The sequence below is a fragment of the Mauremys mutica genome, chromosome 15 (assembly GCF_020497125.1).
Source record: "Mauremys mutica isolate MM-2020 ecotype Southern chromosome 15, ASM2049712v1, whole genome shotgun sequence".
In the NCBI taxonomy this organism is placed as follows: domain Eukaryota; kingdom Metazoa; phylum Chordata; order Testudines; family Geoemydidae; genus Mauremys; species Mauremys mutica.
The window spans coordinates 6,452,641-6,470,561 of NC_059086.1; the positions used below are offsets into that span (position 1 = coordinate 6,452,641).

The following is a 17,921-nucleotide window of genomic DNA, read 5'->3' on the forward strand; positions in this document are numbered from 1 at the left end:
TGTCTGGGGGGGGGGGGGGAGGTGCTGGGGGGGGCAGGACCCTTCCCCAGGGCTTTGCCCAGGCCACAACTGGGCTGTTGTGCGCCCCCCCCCGCAACGCCACCTGCCCCAGTTGGTGCTGGGGGTGGTTCCGGGCAGAGCGGGGATCCCCCTGGGGCTGCCCCCCTCCCCACGGCTTCCTCTCCGCCCCCCACCCCCCTGAAGACGGGAGGTTTGCCCAGATCTATTTCCCCAGAGCACCTGGAATTTATTATAGTCCCGGCCTTTGTGGCCCACCCCCCCCACACACACCCCAGCCTGGCTGGAGGCATCACCCCCCCCCACTGTCCCCCTCCTCTCTCCGCTCTGGGGCAGGCACCTGGCACAGGAGGGCTCTGGGCGGCCACAGGAGCCCAGCCTGGCCCTGCTGCCAGTCCGGGGGGATGGGTACAGCGGGCAGAGGACACGGAGGGGTATATGGGGGGCCCAGGCCTGGCACTGGCTGACAGGGCTGGGGCGGCACTCGGTGGGGGATAATTGGGGTGTGGCTCAGGCAGTGATGCTGGGCTCCAGCAGCCTCTCTGCCCCCCAGGGCACCGGGTACAGACTGGCAGGGAGGGGTTGATGCAGCCCCCCCACCCCAAGGCACAAACTGAGTAGACCCTAGTGGCCCTGCTGTGACCCCTGAACCCCCCTCCCCCCTCCGCAGGCCAGGGATAGAACCCAGGCGTCCTGCCCCACAAAGAGACAGAGGGAGGAGGGTAACTTACAAAAAGAAAAGGTTTATTCCAGAACTGGGTACCAAGGGTCCGTGCCCAGTGCCAGGCGGGGGCCTGGTGCCAGGCAGCACGGGGAGGGGCGGGGAAGAGAGTCTCACCCTGGTACCGGGCACAAATGCCCCAGAAATCAGTAAAAAACCAACAACCCAAAAAAATAAAGTGAACATTAACAGCCGCATAGAAAAGAGCTGAGAGCCTGCCCCTCCCCCGCCGGGGGGGTAAAGGATCCACCCCCCCCCTCAGGACAGTGGTCACTGCCCAGCTGGGGGCCCCCACCCCCCAGGTACAAGATAAAAAAACTCCCCCTCCCCCCGGTGTAAAAAACTATAAAACAAGCTGAACCCAGCAGAGCCGGGGTCCAGGAAGCAGTGAGTGGACACAGGGCGGGACTGGGGGGGATCCCCGGGGGGGGGAGTTACAGCTGGGGGGATCCCTGGGGGGCCCTGGCCCTCCAATTCAGGGCAGGGCAGGGGTGTTGCAGGGAATCTCTCCGTCATGCCGGGCCCCCAGGGGGAGGCAGCTCTGCGGCTGCTCCTGGGGAGCAGGAATGACACCGTCTCCGCCCGGAGACCCCCCAGTCCTGCTCTCCGGGGGGAGGGGCCCTTTGGTAGGCAGCAGCCTGCAGGGGGCGCTATTGCTCTGCTCCCACCCTAGGGGTAAGGCACAGCCTGGGAGCTCCTGGGGCAGCCCCAGGGGGATTGGAGGGTGGGGGGGTCTCCAGGAATTTGGGCCACCCCCTGGAATTGCACAGTGGGGCTGGCGCCCCGGTAACCACCGGCCGGAGGAGGGGGTTCATGGGGGAGGGGCTTCAAGTGTGAGGGGGAGGGGTGCGTGTCAAAGACGATAAACCCGCGGGCGGCGCAGGAGCGTCGGCGGCCCTGGGACCCCCGGCCGGGCGGGATGGAGGGGGGGGGCTAGGGCGAGCCCCGCTTCCGCAGTTCCAGCACGAACGCTGCAGAGAGAGAAAGGGGGGGGGGGTGAGTGGCCAGGCTGGGAGCCAGATGGGGGGGGCAGAGGGGGAGACAGGCCGCCCCACGGCCACCTGGAAGCTGCCAGGGGTCTCCGAGCTGAACCAGCCCGTGGGTGGAAGTGGCTCTCGCTCAGGGGCTGGGGCATCAATGGGGGGCTGGGGGCCCGCACAGAGAATGCCCCCCCCAGACCCCTCATGCCACGTTCCCCCCCGCCCCCCCCAGAGCGGGCAGGAACCAAGCTCCGTGACCCCCACAGGTCGCTCACCCTCGATGATCTCCTCCTTCAGTTTCTGCAGCTCCCGGCGCACCTCCTCCAGCAGCTCCTGGGCGAGGACGCAGCGTTAGGGGGCGCGGCCCACCCTGCACCCCCTTGTGTACAGCCCTTCCCCCACCACCACCCCGACTGCAGCCCTGCCCCTCTCCCCCGGCACACCCCCATGCACAGCCCTGCCCCCTCCCCCCCCCCCGTCCTCCCATGTGTAGCCCCATCTCCCCAGCACTCCACCCCCACTCCCCTGGACACTTCCCCCCCACATCATTCCCTATGCGGGGCCACTCCCGCACTCCCGGCACCCCTCCCTTCCCCCCCCGGCATCACCCCATACAAAACCCTGCAACAGCCCCCTGCATCCCTCCCCCCATCACTGGGCACCTGCACAGCCCCTCCCCCACTCCCACCCCATGCAAACCCCACCTCCAGCACCACCACCCCCCGCCCAGACCCCCGCCGCCACGCTCAGGGTCATGGGGTCCTGCTCCATCACCGAGCAGAGAGTCCCAGGTTTAGGAACAAACCCTGGGTCACCCCAGGGCTGGGCTCCCTGGCTCCTCCCCCACCCTGGTACCTGTTTGATCCGCTCCAGGTCAGACTCCTCTGTGCTGGCCGGGGGCTCCGTGCTGCTGGGGGCAGCTGATTTCATCCTAGGGGGCAGGGGCAGGAGTTAGGGGTGAGAAGCTCCAGGAAGCTCTATGTCCCTCTTTGGCAGGGATCCCACCCCCGTCCGAGAACCTTGCCACTGAGCGGGCTCCACAGCTTGGGGTGAGACACAGCCAGCATTAGGTTTCAGAGTTAACAGGCTGCCCACTTATGGGAGGGGCTTCAGGATTCCTGGGTTCTTTCCCCGCCTGTGCTACTTTGGCAAGCCCCTTCCAAGCCTGGTGCCTCAGTTTCCCCACGGGCAATGGGGGGGGGGTATTCACGGTAGGACTGAGGTACCACGTCGTGGCTAAGGGCGCAGCAGGGCGAGGAGATATTCAGAAGGATCAGGGGAGGGCACGTGGCTCTGGTTGCTGCCCAGCAGGTACAGTGCCAGGGAGCCGCAGCCCTACCCAGCTCTGCGCCCTTAGGCTCTGCATCGACCCTGCCCCCAGCCACGCATGCTCCACACACCAGCCGGCCCAGTGCCCAGCTCCACAGGCTGGAGCCTCAGGGGCAGCTCTGGGCCCTGGCACCACTGCCCAGCAGGAAACCCCCTGGCCACGGGATCCCCATGTCCCCCCCCCCCCCACACTTCCCTCCAGGGGCCCCTCTGCACCCAGCTCCAGGGCTCTCTCTGCTCTGCCAGCCCGTGTCCAGGGTACCCCTCTCCTCCTCCCTTGGAGCCAGGCCTAGTGCCCCCCCCCTACCCCTCGGTCTGCCCAGTATCTGCCCCATGGCCTCAGTGCCCCGACCCACGCCCGGGCACTACCCTGAGAGGCTGGTGCTACTCCGGGCGGGGGGGGGGGGGTGCGGGCGGAGTCGCTGATCTCCTGGGTCTCACTATGCCTGGGGGGTCGGGGGAGGGAGAGAAGTAGACAGACCCCTGGCCCAGCCCCTCCTGGCTCCAGCCATGCTGACCCCCCACCCTCCCCATGGTCTGGCCCCTCCTGGCTCCAGCCGCGCTGACCCCCACTCTCCCCATGGTCTGGCCCCTCCTGGCTCCAGCCGTGCTGACCCCCACTCTCCCCATGGTCCGGCCCGGCCCCTCCCCTCCTGGCTCCAGCCGCGCTGACCCCCCCACCCTCCCCATGGTCCGGCCCGGCCCCTCCTGGCTCCAGCCGTGCTGACCCCCCACCCTCCCCATGGTCCGGCCCGGCCCCTCCTGGCTCCAGCCGCGCTGACCCCCCACCCTCCCCATGGTCCGGCCCGGCCCCTCCTGGCTCCAGCCGCGCTGACCCCCCAGCCTCCCCATGGTCCGGCCCGGCCCCTCCTGGCTCCAGCCGCGCTGACCCCCCACCCTCCCCATGGTCCGGCCCGGCAGCACCCACCTGGGCAGGGTGGAGCTGTTCTTCTCCCAGGGCCTCCGCACCGAGTCTGCCAAGAGAGGGGAGAAATGGGCGCCTGGCGCTTTAACCGAGCGGGTCCATGGGGAGAGGAATTTGGGGGAGGGGGGGTCTCAGACACCCAGCCCCCCACCCCAGCAGAGAGTCCTAGGCGTGACCCCCCCATGCGTGGGCCCCCCACACGCAGGGCCCCCCCGCCCCTGGCCAGTGCCAGGCAGCACGATGCCCAGGCGAGGGGCTGCCCGCCCCCACTCCCCCTTCGTTCAGCTCCCAGCGTGCCCCGCTCCACCTGTCCTCCCCCTGGGCACGCTGGGAGCCAGGGGTCTCTGGGGCCGTCCGGCCCCCCCAACTCACCGCTCGGCAGGCTCGGGGTCCTAGTACCTGAGGGTTCGGCGGCGTCTTGCTGCTGGGGACAGAACAAGGTGTGGGGGGGGGGGGTCAGTGGGTCTTGCGGCCATGGGTGAGCCCCCCTTCCCCCTCTCCCCCAGGTGCCCCAGGGGATCTCCCTCCCCCCAAGAAGTGGGGCCAGCTCCCTCCTGAACTGCTGGGCAGATCCGGGACTCGGCACAGACCCCGCCAGGCCCCAGGGCTCAGCCCATCCGCCCCCTCCCCAGGAACAGGAGATCCCCGCCCTGGCGCGGCTGCGGGACGGGGGGGGGCAGGACACTCACGCTGGAAACGTCGTCGTCTTTCTTTGGCCCAGGCTTCTCACCCGGCAGCGTGGCTTTCCGCCTGCAGGGGGCGATGGGGAGAGTGGGGTTAGCGCACCCCCAGGCCTGCCCCGCCCCAAGAGTCACCCCCCCCCAGCCCTGCCACGAGGCACAGATCCCACTCGGCCAAGCGGGGCGACGCCCCGACCCCCTGGCAGGGCAGAGTCAGCACTGGGGACACGTCTGGGATCTCCCCCCAGTTCCCCCCACGCTTCCCAATGCCCCAGCCCCACAACCACAGGGCAGCCCTCCTCTCCCCCCCCCCGGCACAGAGCCCCCAGCCCCCCAGAGCAGAGCCCCCTGTCCCCCACCACCACCCAGCCCCCCAACACAGAGCCCCCTGCGCCCCCCCCCCCGACATGGAGACCCAGCACGCCCCCCCACTCACCGTCTGGCCAGCATGGCGCTCATCTCCTCCATCAGGCCCCCGCCCCCCCCACCACGGCTGGCCTCGGTCTTTGGGGCTGTCCCGGGGCTGGAGCTGCCCCCCGCCGGCCCGGCCCCATCCTCCTGCTGCGGGGGGGGGGGCAGGAAGCAGAGTCATTACCAGGCCCAGCACTGCAATCCCCCCCTCCCCCACCACCCCGGTTCTAGCCCAGCTCAGTGCCTTGCCCCCACTCCTGCAGGGGGCCCCCCCCAGCCCCAGGGCAGGAGCACAGCACCCTCTGGGCGGGCAACAGGCCAACCCCACACCCAGTGCCAGACCCAGCCTGGGCTGGGGCCGCCTGACCCCCACCTTCTTCCCACTCCCCCCGCCCCCACCCCACTCCCGGCCCCCCCACCCACCTTGGCAATTTTCCGGAGTTTTGCGCTTGCGATGGCAGCTGCCAGGCCGGTGGCCCCCCCGCCTCCCGCCCCAGGGCCCTGCGCGGCAGGCAGAGGAGGGGCGGGAGGTGGTCCCCCAGTCGCAGGGGGCGGCCCCCCAGCAGCGGCGGGCAGACCAGGCGGCGGAGGTGGCCCTGGAGGGGGCGGAGGCCCCGGGGGCGGTGGGGGGCCTCCCCCCGAAGGGGTCGCTGGAGCTCCTGCCACACAAGACCAAGGGGGGTTAGAGGAGGATCGGGGGGGGGGGGAAGAGGTCTGAGCAGATGCCACTGGGACCCTCTTAGCCAGACCACCCTGGGGACTGGGGGCCCCGCACAGCACCCCCCCCCCAGGCCAGTGGACAGAACTAATCCCCACCACATCAGTTATTTAAATCCCTGACCCCCTCCCCCGCAGCAGCCGCCCCCGCGCCTGGGGCAGCCCTGCTGGGTTGAGGCGCCGGTGGGGAGAGACCCTCCCCCGACACACACAGGGGCACAGTCCTGTGGGGCTAGAGACACGGCTGAGGGGGAAGGGGGGTGATCGTGTGCGAAAGACCAACCCCAACTCCCAGTGCCAGAGACGAGCCGCCTGCCCCCACCGTCCCCCCCGCCTGCCCCCTAACTCCCCCCTGCCTGCCCCAGACCTTCCCCACCGCATTACCCACCTGCACTGACCACCCGGCGCTCCTGTTCCTGCTCCAGCTGCTGCCTGGGAGACAAAGAGGGGTGAGAACTGGAAATGGGGGGGGGGGAGAGAACAAATACCCAGGGACCCCTCCCCAGGGTGTCTCCCCTCCCCATCACTCACGTGCGCGGCGAGGCCTGGGGGGACCCCGGGTCCAGGATCCCCGACACCACGAACCCACACATGCTGGGCAGCCGCTCGCCCCGCCAGCCGCAAGCCGATTAGGGGCTGAGCCGGCAGCACCCGCCCCAGCCGCTCAGGGGCTTAGCCGGGGGTGGGGTCACTTCAGTAATCCCCTGGGGCACGGGCGTCAGCAACGGGGCAGCCCTCACCAAGGGGCCCAGGATGGGACGGGGCAGGAGCCATGTACCCCCCCCCACCCCCACCCCAGGGCCACTCTGACTCCCCTGCGCCCCCCAAGCTTCAGAGACCCTCCCTGGTAACGGCCCCTGAGACCCCCACCCCACCAAGCCCACCGGGGGTCTGGGAAGGGGGTGGGGGAACCTGGTGGGAGGGCGCAGGTGTGTGGGGGGGGGCACCATACCTTTTCTGCTGCTCCATCTCATCTGGGGAGGGGCCGTTCTGGGGAGGCCCAGATGGAGCCAATCCTGCACCGGGGGACACAATGGGGGTGTGGTTCAACAACAGGTCCCCCCCCCCCCAACCTGCCCCCGCAGAGATCAGAGCGCCGCCCCCCCCCCCCCGCCACAGCTCCCACAGGGCGACCCGCCCTCCAGCGCCCCCAACCCGGGCACTGCAGCGGGGCCAACGTCCCGCGTCTCCAGCCTGAGCCCCCCCCCAAGCCGTGCCCAGCCCCCGGGGCGACGGGGGCAGGGCCGGGCGCCGCTCACTCACCCGCCTCCAGCCGGTCCAGGGCGAGCAGCATCCCGCTGGCGAACTGGCTGGCGTCCTCCTTGCTGCCGAAGTTGAGCCCCCAGACCTGGCGGGCGTCGCGCCACTGGTGGAAGTTGGGCGTGGCCTGGTTGTACTTCATCCCCTTCACGATCGCACAGTTAATGACCACCTGGGGGGGGGGAGGGGAGAGAGCTGGGTCAGCAGGGGGCCCAAGGGATTCCAGCGCCCCCCCCCCGACCATACCAAGGCCATGGGAATTGGGGGGGGGGGTGTGAGACACAACCAAGAGCCGCTGGCACCCCAGGGACCGGCCTGGGCATGGGGATGTCTCTGTTCAGGGGGCAGGAGGGGCTGGGGCCAGGACCAGGCAGGTGCCATGGGGGGGCAGGACACCTGGCTTCTCACCCGAGCTCAGGGGAGAGTATCAAGGGTAGGATGATGGGGCAGGGCTGAGGACCCCCCTTGGCGTGGGAGCCAGGAGGGGCTGCGGGGGGGGCTCAGCCCTGCCCGGACCACCAGCCCTGGCACCGGCTCTGCCGAGCACAGCGCGGGGGGCTGGCAGTGCCCTCTGGCACCAGAGTGAAGCCCACAATTCCCATAGCAGGGGGCAGCAGGTGCCCCCCCACCAGCTCCTGGGCCACCCAGTCCTCAGCCCTGAGGGGGGCTCCCAGCCTGAGCCCCAAACCCACAGGTCAGGGCCCAGGCCACATTTCCTGGGGGGGGGAGGAAGCCTGGGGGGCAGGATGGGCTGCAATCTCTGGAGAGGGGGCACTTGGGTGGGGGGCCTGGAACACTGGCCAGCCCCCCCATGCACAGCTCTGCCTCACCCTAGGGGATCCAGCCCCCCCGCCAGGGCAGATCACAGGGGGCGCAGGGCCATGGGGCCACGCTTTCCAACAGCCCCTCCCCTGGGGCGCAGCCTAAGCCCATTTCCTGGCAGGTCCCAGGGCCCCCCTCCCAGCCCAGCCCACCCCCCGCACCTGCTGGTCCGCCTGCATCTTGCGGCCCACCACGCGGAAGGTGTTGCTCCCCGGGCTGTGGTAGATCTGCACCCAGCTGACAGCCTGGGGGCCGCTCCCCGCCGTCACCCACTTCTTGTTGGCATCGTCGTACAGCATCACCGTGGCGCGGGTGGCGCAGACGACCGTCTCGCTGCAGAGGGAGAAGGGGGTGAGCATGGGGGGAGGAGGAGGAGCTCCTGCAGGCCCCTCCCCACGCCAAAGTGAACCAGCTGAGCTCTCCCCCCGTCCCCCCCTCCCAGCAGCTCACCCTTCAGCACCAGGGGAACCCTCAGTTCACTCCAGGCCCAGGGGACAGGAATCAGCCCATTGTACAGGGGAAACTGAGGCACGGGGAGGGGACTGGAATGGCAGAGTCAGGCACAGAACCCAGGAGTCCTGACTCTCAGCCCCCCCCTTAACCTAACCTCTAGACCCCCCCCCCCCCCGAATCCCAGCCCCACAGCTCAGAGTTGGTGGGACCAGCCACAAAATCCCAGGAACCTTCACAGCCCCAAACCCTAAAGTGTGGGTGGGGGGAGCCAGCTGGGGGGTTGGGGGGCCCCTCCCTGGGGTGCTGGGAAATAGCCCCCCACCCCACCGCTGGGGCTGCAGGTCCCACTCCCCATCCAGGGTCCTGCTGAGGCTGGGCCCCCAGGGGATGTTTGGTTTGGGGGCTGACCCTAAGCCAACGTGTCCCTTTGCCGGCTGGGTCCTGGGGACGGCAGCACAGAGCTCAAGTGCCAGTGGTGGGATCCCAAGGGGGAGAAGCGCCCCCCCAGGTGACACCCCCTCCCCCCCCCACACACTGCCTGGGGGGCAGAGGGAAGCAGGCCCAGGTCCCTCCTGACTGAGAGCAGGGGGCAGAGAGACCATCCCTGGGGCCGCAACCTCGGAGCTCCTGGCCCCGAGCCAGGCTGCCCGATGAGGAGGGAACATCCCAGCCCCGGGTCCAGCTGGGGGGGTCCAGGAGCCCCCCCAGAGTGCTGCCCCGCCCCCACCCCACAACGGTGCCCAGGGGAACAGTGGCACCTCCACCTCGAGCTGTCTGCTCTGCCAGGGCTCCCAGCCCCACACGCCCAGCCCCACCGGGCACCGAGCACAGGGCGAGGGTCTCCAGCCAGGACGTGCATCGCAGGGTGCTGGGCCTCACCCGCTGCTGGGCAGCTCCCCCCCGCCCCCCGCCATACACGGGTGTCCACGCAGAGCCCCCCGCCCACCCCCCCGCCATCGCTGGTATCACTCCAGCAGCCAGCAGGGGGCGAGAGCCTCCCATACTGGGGCCGCTGGCTGGAGGCACCAGCCGCTAGGGCGGGGGCTGGGGGTTTCCTCCGCAGGAAGATTACGCCGGGCACAGGCCACCGCACAGGAACCGAGTCACGCAAGTCTGGCCGCCCTGCACATGGGCCCTGCTGGCGGGGGGTGGGGGGAACCAACAGCCAGGGAAGGGGCTGCAGGGAGCAGCGGGTGGGGGGGAGCACCCAGCATCCTGCCTGGGGTCTGCCCAGCCAGCTCCAGCCTGCCCCACCTCCCCGGGCTCATCCATGACCCCGTCTCTGCCAGGGCAGGGGGCTGCGGGTCGGGAATGAGGGGCACCAGCAGAGTGGGGGGGGGGGGGATTGCAAGGGGCTGCGGGTTGGGAATGAGGGGCACCAGCAGAGTGCAGGGGCAGGGCGGGGATTGCAGGGGGCTGCGGGTTGGGAGTGAGGGGTGCTGGCAGAGTTGGGGGGCAGGGCAGGAGTGAGGGGCACTGGCAGAATGGACAGGAGCCCAGGGCTGGGCTAGATGGGCTAGCAGGGGGCTGCGGCTCAGGGATGAGGGGCACCAGCAGAGTGGGGGGTAGGGCAGGGATTCCAGGGGGCTGCGGCTCAGGGATGAGGGGTGCTGGCAGAGTGGGGGGCAGGGCTGGGCTGGCAGGGGGCTGTGGGTAGGGATTGAGGGGCACCGGCAGAGTTGGGGGGCAGGGTGAGGATTGCAGGGGGCTGTGGGTCGGGAGTGAGGGGCACCAACAGAGATGGGGGGCAGGGCGAGGATTGCAGGGGGCTGTGGGTAGGGACTGAGGGGCACCGGCAGAGTTGGGGGGCAGGGAGAGGATTGCAGGGGGCTGTGGGTCGGGAGTGAGGGGCACCAACAGAGATGGGTGGCAGGGCGAGGATTGCAGGGGGCTGTGGGTCAGGATTGAGGGGCACCGGCAGAGTTGGGGGACAGGGCGAGGATTGCAGGGGGCTGCGGGTCGGGAGTGAGGGGCACCGGCAGAGTTGGGGGGCAGGGCGAGGATTGCAGGGGGCTGTGGGTAGGGATTGAGGGGCACCGGCAGAGTTGGGGGGCAGGGCGAGGATTGCAGGGGGCTGTGGGTCAGGAGTGAGGGGCACTGGCAGAGTGGGGAGGTGACACCAATTCACACCCTGAGTTGCTGCTCCTGGTGACCCCTGAACACTCCCGCTCCCCCCCAGGACCTGGGGAACCTCCCCCCTCCCACCCCCCGTGTTCCCTGAGCCTGTCAGGGGCACCTGGCACATCTCCCACAGGAAGGCCAAGGGGAGGCGCCGCCGGCCTGGGGGCCCAGATCTGCCCCTGCCCCTCCCCCAACAAGCCCCAGGGTGCCCGACAGACTGGCGGGGGTGGGGCGCCCAGACACATGTCGCCAGCTCCCAGCCCCTCCCCGGCACCCGCGGGCCAAGCGGAAGCAGCTGCCGCTCCCACAATCCAAACAGGGTGCGGCTGCCCCCGGCCTGGCCCAGCTGCTGCGGGGGAGGGGAGGCCGTGCCCAGGCTGCTGCCTCCTGCCCCATTGACACCCCGAGAGCCGCTGGGACCCCCCCCTGGGGCTCCCTGAGACCCCCCCTCCCCCGCACTGCCCAGCCTCGAGCGCCTCGCAGGCTGCCTGCCCCGGTGGCAATTGACCAACCGGCCCTGACCACGAGCCACTTCCGCCAGTCCCGGCTTTCCCAACGGCTTGCGGGCGGGGGAGGGGGAGGGGCTGGCAGCCGAGCCTCCCGGGTTCTATCCCCCACTGGCTGCATGAGCTTGGCTAGCCCTTGCCCCTCCGTGCCTCAGTTTCCCCTATGCCAAGAGGAGACCCCCCCACCCTAGCCGCTGTTGCGGGGGCACAAGGCCCATCTGTAGCAGGATCCTGTGGGGCACCCAGCTGCCCTGGGAGTGGTGGCAGCGGCTGCCAGGCTGGCAGGCAGCAGGTCCCAGCCAGCTGGCCCAGAGACTGAGGGAGCCCTGGCTGTGGGCCAGGGACCCGGCTCAGCCAATCCACCCCCCACCCCCCCCGCCCCCGCCGCACGAGCTCCTCCCAGGCTTCCCTGCCTGCCAGTCACCCCGCCCCCCCCCCCGCCTGACACCCCCTCCCGCCTGACACCTCCCCCCACAGGCTTCCCTGCCTGACACCCCCCCTGCCTGACACCCCCCCCCCCCAGGCTTCCCTGCCTGACACCCCCCTCAGGCTTCCCTGCCTGACACCCCCTCCCGCCTGACACCTCCCCCCACAGGCTTCCCTGCCTGACACCCCCCCTGCCTGACACCCCCCAGGCTTCCCTGCCTGACACCCCCTCCCACCTGACACCTCCCCCCCCCAGGCTTCCCTGCCTGACACCCCCCAGGCTTCCCTGCCTGACACCCCCTCCCACCTGACACCTCCCCCCACAGGCTTCCCTGCCTGACACCTCCCCCCACAGGCTTCCCTGCCTGACACCCCCCCAGGTCCAGCCTAGGGTTCCCTGCCTGACCTCCCCCAGGGTCCTCCCAGCATCTCCCCCAGCACCATGGGAAGGGCCAGCCCCTCCCCCCCAGGACAGCTCCCCAGCCAGAGGGGGTGGGGCACCAGCCTGGGAGGCAGCACCTGGGGGGCCGGACTCTGGAGCAGGAAGTGGGGGGGAGCGGCTATCTGTGACCATATAAGGGCAGGTTTGAAGGACAGAGCCTGTTTGTCTCAGATGGGGGGGGGAGGAGATGGGGGGGGAATGGGAAACAGGCACAGACCCCCCCCCCGGCCCCCATCACCCTGTTTGGGGTGGTCAGGAACCCACCCACCGCTAAAACAAACCAGAGGAAGGGCTAAGACCCCGCAGCCCCCAACTCATCCCCCGGCTCACCCACCTCCATAACACGCCCCTCCCCGGCAGGCAACCGTCACTGGTGGGGTGAGGGAGGGGGGCTGGGATCAGGCCTGGCCTGACCCTCAGGGAGGCACCAAAGCTGGAGGGAGAGGCAGCTGCCTCTGGGGAGGAGCATGCCAGCGTGCAGGAGTCAGGCCCAGGGCAACCTTCCCTGCCTGGGCTCCCACCCTGCAGCCCCTGCTAGCCCAGCCTTGTGGGATGGGGGCGGCCGGGGGCCCCCATCTCTGCGGCTGGGTGGATTTGGGGTGAAGCCAGGCCTGGGTCTTCTGGCTCCGACCGTTCCCAGAGTCCAGGGGCTTTGGCCAAACTGGGGCCTGAGTTCAGGAGCCGCCCCCCACCCCCATGGGACTGTCCCTGTTCCCCAGCCCCTACCTACTTCCTGGGTGAGACTCTGAGTCACTTCCTGCTTGCTATGTTATGGTGCATATGGGGGGGGGGGAAGTGGGGGTTCTCCACAGCCTGGCCATGGGGGTCAGGGGACAGAGGGGACCCACCCTCCCAGCCCCACCCCCAGTGCCTGCGCTGAGGGCACTGTGGGGAGAACCCCCATCTGGGTGTGGGGTAGGGAGGGGAGGTTGAGCCCCCCCCCACCTCCATTCACCCTCTGAATACCCCACAAGACCCTCCTGGCAGCACCTCCCAGCCCAGGCCAGACAGCAGCCGAGGGGTCCCCCCCACACTCCGCGGGGAAGGGACCCCAGCACCTGGTCCAAGCAGCAGCCGCTCCTGAGAGCTGAGCAGCCAGATACCCCCGTGTCCCAAGCAAAGCCCAGGCGGGAGCAGACAGCCCGGCCAGGCCCCCTCCCTCCGGGCCAGCACTGGCCACTGCAGCTGCTTCCAGAGCCAATCGGAGCCCCCCCGCCCCCAGCAGCCTCTGCTCTCAGCAAGCTGAGACAGGGGGCCCAGAATGCACCAGGGTGGGGGTCAGGCCCTGGCGTTCATAAGCAGGGCCCCAGTGCAGGGGGGAGGGGCGGAGCTCGGCCCATCTGGGGGATACAGCCCCCACCCCCCGAGATCAATCCCCCTCTCCCCCCCTTTGCTCCAGCTCAGGAGCCAGCAGCCCAGGCTGCCTCCAGGCCTGTGACCATAGGCCAGCCCCAGGCCAGGGGCCGTGGAGCCCCCCCCACACACACACACAGGGAAGAGAAAGCCAGGATGTGCCTGTGGCCGCTTCCTGCTGCTCTTTAGCAATATGCAGACGTTGTGGCTCCGGCACCCTCCAAGCCAGACACCCCACGGTCTGCCCCACAGCCCCCGCACTGCCCCCCCCCCCAGGGCAAAGCCACAGAGCTGAAGCACCAGACCTGGGAAGATACCAGTCTGCCCTCCACCCACTGCCCCTCACTCCCAACCCGCAGCCCCCTGCAAGCCCAGCCCTGGGCTCCCCCCATGCTCTGCCAGTGCCCCTCACTCCCGAGACTTCCAGCTCCCCCCCCCCCCCCAAGCTCTGCCAATGCCCTGACCCGCAACCCTCCCCCCTCATTTGTCCAGCAGTTCCAAATCGCTGAGTTGGGGGCTCTGGCCTTTGCTCTCAGGGGCATCAGGACCTGCCAATCTCATCAGCTGCTGTAGCCCAGGTCTGGGGGTCAAAGGGCAGCTCAGGAACGGGTCCACCCCCTCCCACCCAACAGAGCAGGAATTTCAAGCACCAGGAGCATTTCTCCCCCCCCCCCCCCCAGCGGCTTTGGAATGTTTAGCACCAACAGCTGAGCCCAGCCCAGGCGCAGGAGTGAGGGTCACGGCTCGGGCAGCCCCCCCCCTTGGCACAGACAGCTGGGGCACCCTCAGCTGAGGAGCACGGGAATGGGGGGGGGCTTTCCTGGGACGGCCCCCCCCCCCACACACACACATAAGCACAGGGCTACACTCCAAGTGCGGACAGGGGAGTGGGGTCTAGTGGGGATGTGCTGGGAGCCGGGACTCCTGGGTTCTGGGAGTGGGGGGCAGGGATGATGGGAGCCAGGACTCCTGGGTTCTGTCCCTGGTTCTGGGAGGGGAGTGGGGTCTAGTGGTTGGAACAGGAGGGAGGAGGGGTGTCTGAGAGCCAGGACTCCTGGGTTCTATCCCCCAGTGGTTGACCATGACATCACATCCCTGAGCAGGCGATGTCACCCACTCCCACTACAGCGGCCTGTGACATCAGAGACAAGCCAGCCCCTGCCCCACAGGATCTAGCTCAGACCCCCAGCAGCAGGGGCCCCTCTATGTTTCCTCGCCCCGCCGCTGGGGGGGGGGGGGGGCGACGGAGAACCAGGCAGACGCTGCCCCGGCCAGGAGCGATCCTGGGGGGCCCCCGCAGCTGCCCCCGAGACACGCTAGCTGCACAACACCCGCCCGCCCGCCCCGGACGCCTGGGTTCTGTGTTGCCCTTGGGCCAACCTCAGGGCTCCCAGCTATTGGGCAGGGGGCCACGGGGATGGGCGCAGGGGGGCCAAGTCCCTGCCAGGACCGGTGGGGGCTCGAGGCCCCACGGGAGGCGTCCCCCCCCTAACGATGGGTGCGGGGGGAGGCACCGGAGTGATTCCCAGGGGACCCCTCCCCGATCTGGGGGCTCCGCTCCCGGCCAGGGGCGCGTCCTCCCCCCCGCCCCGCCGGGACCCCCAGGCCGCGGACAAAGCGCCCCGAGCGCACGACCGGGCTCTCACCTCATGGTGCCGCTCGGAACCGGGCCGGGGCGCTCACAACCGGCCGCAGCGGAGGCGGGGGCCCATGGGCTGCCTGCGGCTCCCGCCTACCTGGGCCCCTGGCTGCCCCGGCTCTGGGGGCGCATGGTCCCGCTCCCGGCTGCTGCGGGCTCCAACCCCCTGCTGCGCTCCGGCGGCTCCACAATGCACCGCTCGGCTCGGCTCGGCCCGCCCCCAGCCACCGCCCTCTGCAAAGGGGAAGAGTGGGGGGGGGGCGGGAGCCAGGACTCCTGGGTTCTCTGCCCAGCTGAGAGCGGGGGCTGGGAGCCAGGACTCCTGGGTTCTCTGCCCAGCTTAGCGCTGGGAGCCAGGACTCCTGGGTTCTCTGCCCAGCTTAGCACTAAGACCGGGGACTAGGAGCCAGGACTCCTGGGTTCTCTGCCCACCTTAGCACTGAGAGTGGTGGGGGCTGGAAGCCAGGACTCCTGGGTTCTCTGCCCACCTTAGCACTGAGAGGGGGGTGGGGTCTGGGAGCCAGGACTCCTGGGTTCTCTGCCCAGCTTAGCGCTGGGAGCCAGGACTCCTGGGTTCTCTGCCCAGCTTAGCACTAAGACCGGGAACTAGGAGCCAGGACTCCTGGGTTCTCTGCCCACCTTAGCACTGAGAGTGGTGGGGGCTGGAAGCCAGGACTCCTGGGTTCTCTGCCCACCTTAGCACTGAGAGGGAGGGGGGGGGCTGGGAGCCAGGACTCCTGGGTTCTCTGCCCAGCTTAGTGCTGGGAGCCAGGACTCCTGGGTTCTCTGCCCACCTTAGCCCTAAGACCGGGGACTGGGAGCCAGGACTCCTAGGTTCTCTGCCCACCTTAGCACTGGGAGCGGGGGACTGGGAGACAGGACACCTGGGTTCTCGGCCCAGCTTAGTGCTGAGAGCGGGGGGCTGGGAGACAGGACTCCTGGGTTCTCTGCCCACCTTAGCACTGAGAGCGGGGGGCTGGGAGCCAGGACTCCTGGGTTCTCTGCCCAGCTGAGAGTGGGGACTGGGAGCCAGGACTCCTGGGTTCTCTGACCACCTTAGCACTGGGAGTCAGGACTCCTGGGTTCTCTGACCACCTTAGCACTGAGAGCGGGGGGCTGGGAGCCAGGACTCCTGGGTTCTCTGCCCAGCTGAGAGTGGGGACTGGGAGCCAGGACTCCTGGGTTCTCTGACCACCTTAGCACTGAGAGGGGGCTGGGAGCAAGAACTCCTGGGTTCTCTGCTCACCTTAGCTCTAGGAGTCCTCAGGACTCCTGGGTTCTCTGCCCAGCTTAGCACTGGGAGCGGGCGGGCTGGGAGCCAGGACTCCTGGGTTCTCTGCCCACCTTAGCACTGGGAGCAGAGGGCTGGGAGCCAGGACTCTTGGGTTCTCTGCCTAACTCTGGGAGGGGAGTGATGTTTGGTGGCTTAGAGCAGGGGGCTGGGAGCCTGGACTCCTGGGCTGTATTCCCAGCTATGCCTATTTTTTAACTCCACATAAGACTGGCCACACTGGGTCAGACCAATGGCCCCACTAGCCCAATGTCCTGTCTCTGAGAGTGGCCAGTGCCGGATTCTTTACAGGGAATTACTAGAACAGGGCAATTATCGAGTGATCCATGATCATCAATCCCCTGTCCCAGCTTCTGGCAGTCAAAGGTTTAGGGATGCCCAGAACATGGGGTTGCGCCCGTGTCCGTCTTGGCTAATAGCCATTGATAAACTTGCCCTCCATGAACTTCTCTAGTTCTTGTTTGAACCCAGTTATAGTTTTGGCTTTCGCAACATCCCCTGGCAGCAAGTTCCGCAGGGTGACTGTGCGTTGGGTGGACAAGTACGTTCCTGTATCTGTTTTAAACCCGCGGCCTGTTCATTTCATCGGGTGCCCCCTCGTTCGTGTGTTATGAGAAGTGGTAAATAACACTTCCTTGTTTACTTTCTTCACACCACTCATGATTTTACAGACCTCCGTCATATCCCCCCTTAGTCATCTCTTTTCCCAGCTGAACAGTCCCCGTCTTTCTAAACACCCCCTTCTCTGTACCGTTTCCAATTCCAATACACCTTTCTGGAGATGGAGTGACCAGAACGGCCCGCGGCGTTACAGGTGTGAGTGCGCGTGGATTTATACAGAGGCAATATGAGATTTACTGTCTTATCTGTCCCTTTCCCGAACCGTTCCCAACCCTGTTCGCTTTATTGCCAGCCGCTGCACGTTGAGCAGGTGGTTTCGGAGAATGATCCACAATGACGCCAAGATCTCTCATTTCGACCCCATCCTCTTGTAGGCACAGATGGGATTATAGAATCTCAGGGTTGGAAGGGACCTCAGGAGGTATCTAGTCCAACCCCCTGCTCAAAGCAGGACCAACCCCAACTAAATCATCCCAGCCAGGGCTTTGTCAAGCCGGACCTTAAAGACCTCTAAGGAAGGAGATTCCACTAGGGAACCCATTCCAGTGCTTCACCACCCTCCTAGTGAAATAGTGTTTCCTAGTGTCCAACCTAGACCTCCCCCAATGCAAGCTGAGACCATTGCTCCTTGTTCTCAGTCTCTTCCCTATTGTAACCGCCTGTTAAGGATAAAGGGGGTCCCGAGCTTAGTGAGATCCCTTCACACGCCGTTTTGGACTTGTTACATCACAGCCCTGACCAGATGACATCGTTTCCTTCCACAGCATCACACTGTGAAATCAGAGGCCCATGCTGGGTTTGTCCCTGGGGAGCAGCTGTCAGGACCCCACAGCGTGTCCCTGGGATTTGAATCCTGCCCTTGCCCAGCGGAGCTAAGGGGGCGACCCTGTGAGCGGGCAGCAGCACTAGGTTGCTACCCTCTGTGCACCAGCTTCTCACGGGGGAGCTGTGTGTACACACACACACACACACACACACACAGAGTGCAAGGAGGGATGTGCACACACAAGGAGTGGGGGGATGTGCGCACACATACACAGAGCGGGGGGCAGTTCTAGATTTGATTCTAGAGGCAGCTATAAATTTGATTTTATAGGTTCTAGAGGTGGTTCTAGATTTGATTCTAAAGGTTCTAGAGGCGGTTCTAGATTTGATTTTGACAAATAGCGGGGAACTGGTTGAGAATTTGAAAGTGGAAGGCAACTT

The 17,921-nt window shown here is 67.7% G+C and overlaps 1 protein-coding gene across 3 annotated transcripts; it reads right to left on the reverse strand.

Moving 5' to 3' along the window:
• Positions 1-741: 741 nt before the first annotated feature.
• On the reverse strand, positions 742-15,007 carry LOC123350643 (vasodilator stimulated phosphoprotein). 3 transcript variants are annotated; one of them, XM_044989299.1, is made up of 13 exons: positions 14,811-15,007; positions 8,025-8,196; positions 7,045-7,213; positions 6,734-6,797; positions 6,170-6,213; positions 5,489-5,723; positions 5,090-5,218; positions 4,663-4,723; positions 4,346-4,394; positions 3,977-4,022; positions 2,575-2,650; positions 1,995-2,052; positions 742-1,710 (listed from the first exon to the last, which is right to left on the reverse strand). In XM_044989299.1, exons 1-13 carry the CDS (start codon positions 14,813-14,815, stop codon positions 1,673-1,675), a joined length of 1,146 nt encoding a protein of 381 aa, XP_044845234.1. In that variant the 5' UTR covers positions 14,816-15,007; the 3' UTR covers positions 742-1,672. The 3 variants fall into 3 exon arrangements, with proteins under 3 accessions (XP_044845234.1, XP_044845233.1, XP_044845232.1); XM_044989298.1 differs by having other exon boundaries at positions 4,346-4,397; positions 5,090-5,214; positions 5,488-5,723; positions 14,811-15,006; XM_044989297.1 differs by having other exon boundaries at positions 4,346-4,397; positions 5,090-5,217; positions 5,488-5,723; positions 14,811-15,006.
• Positions 15,008-17,921: the final 2,914 nt, after the last annotated feature.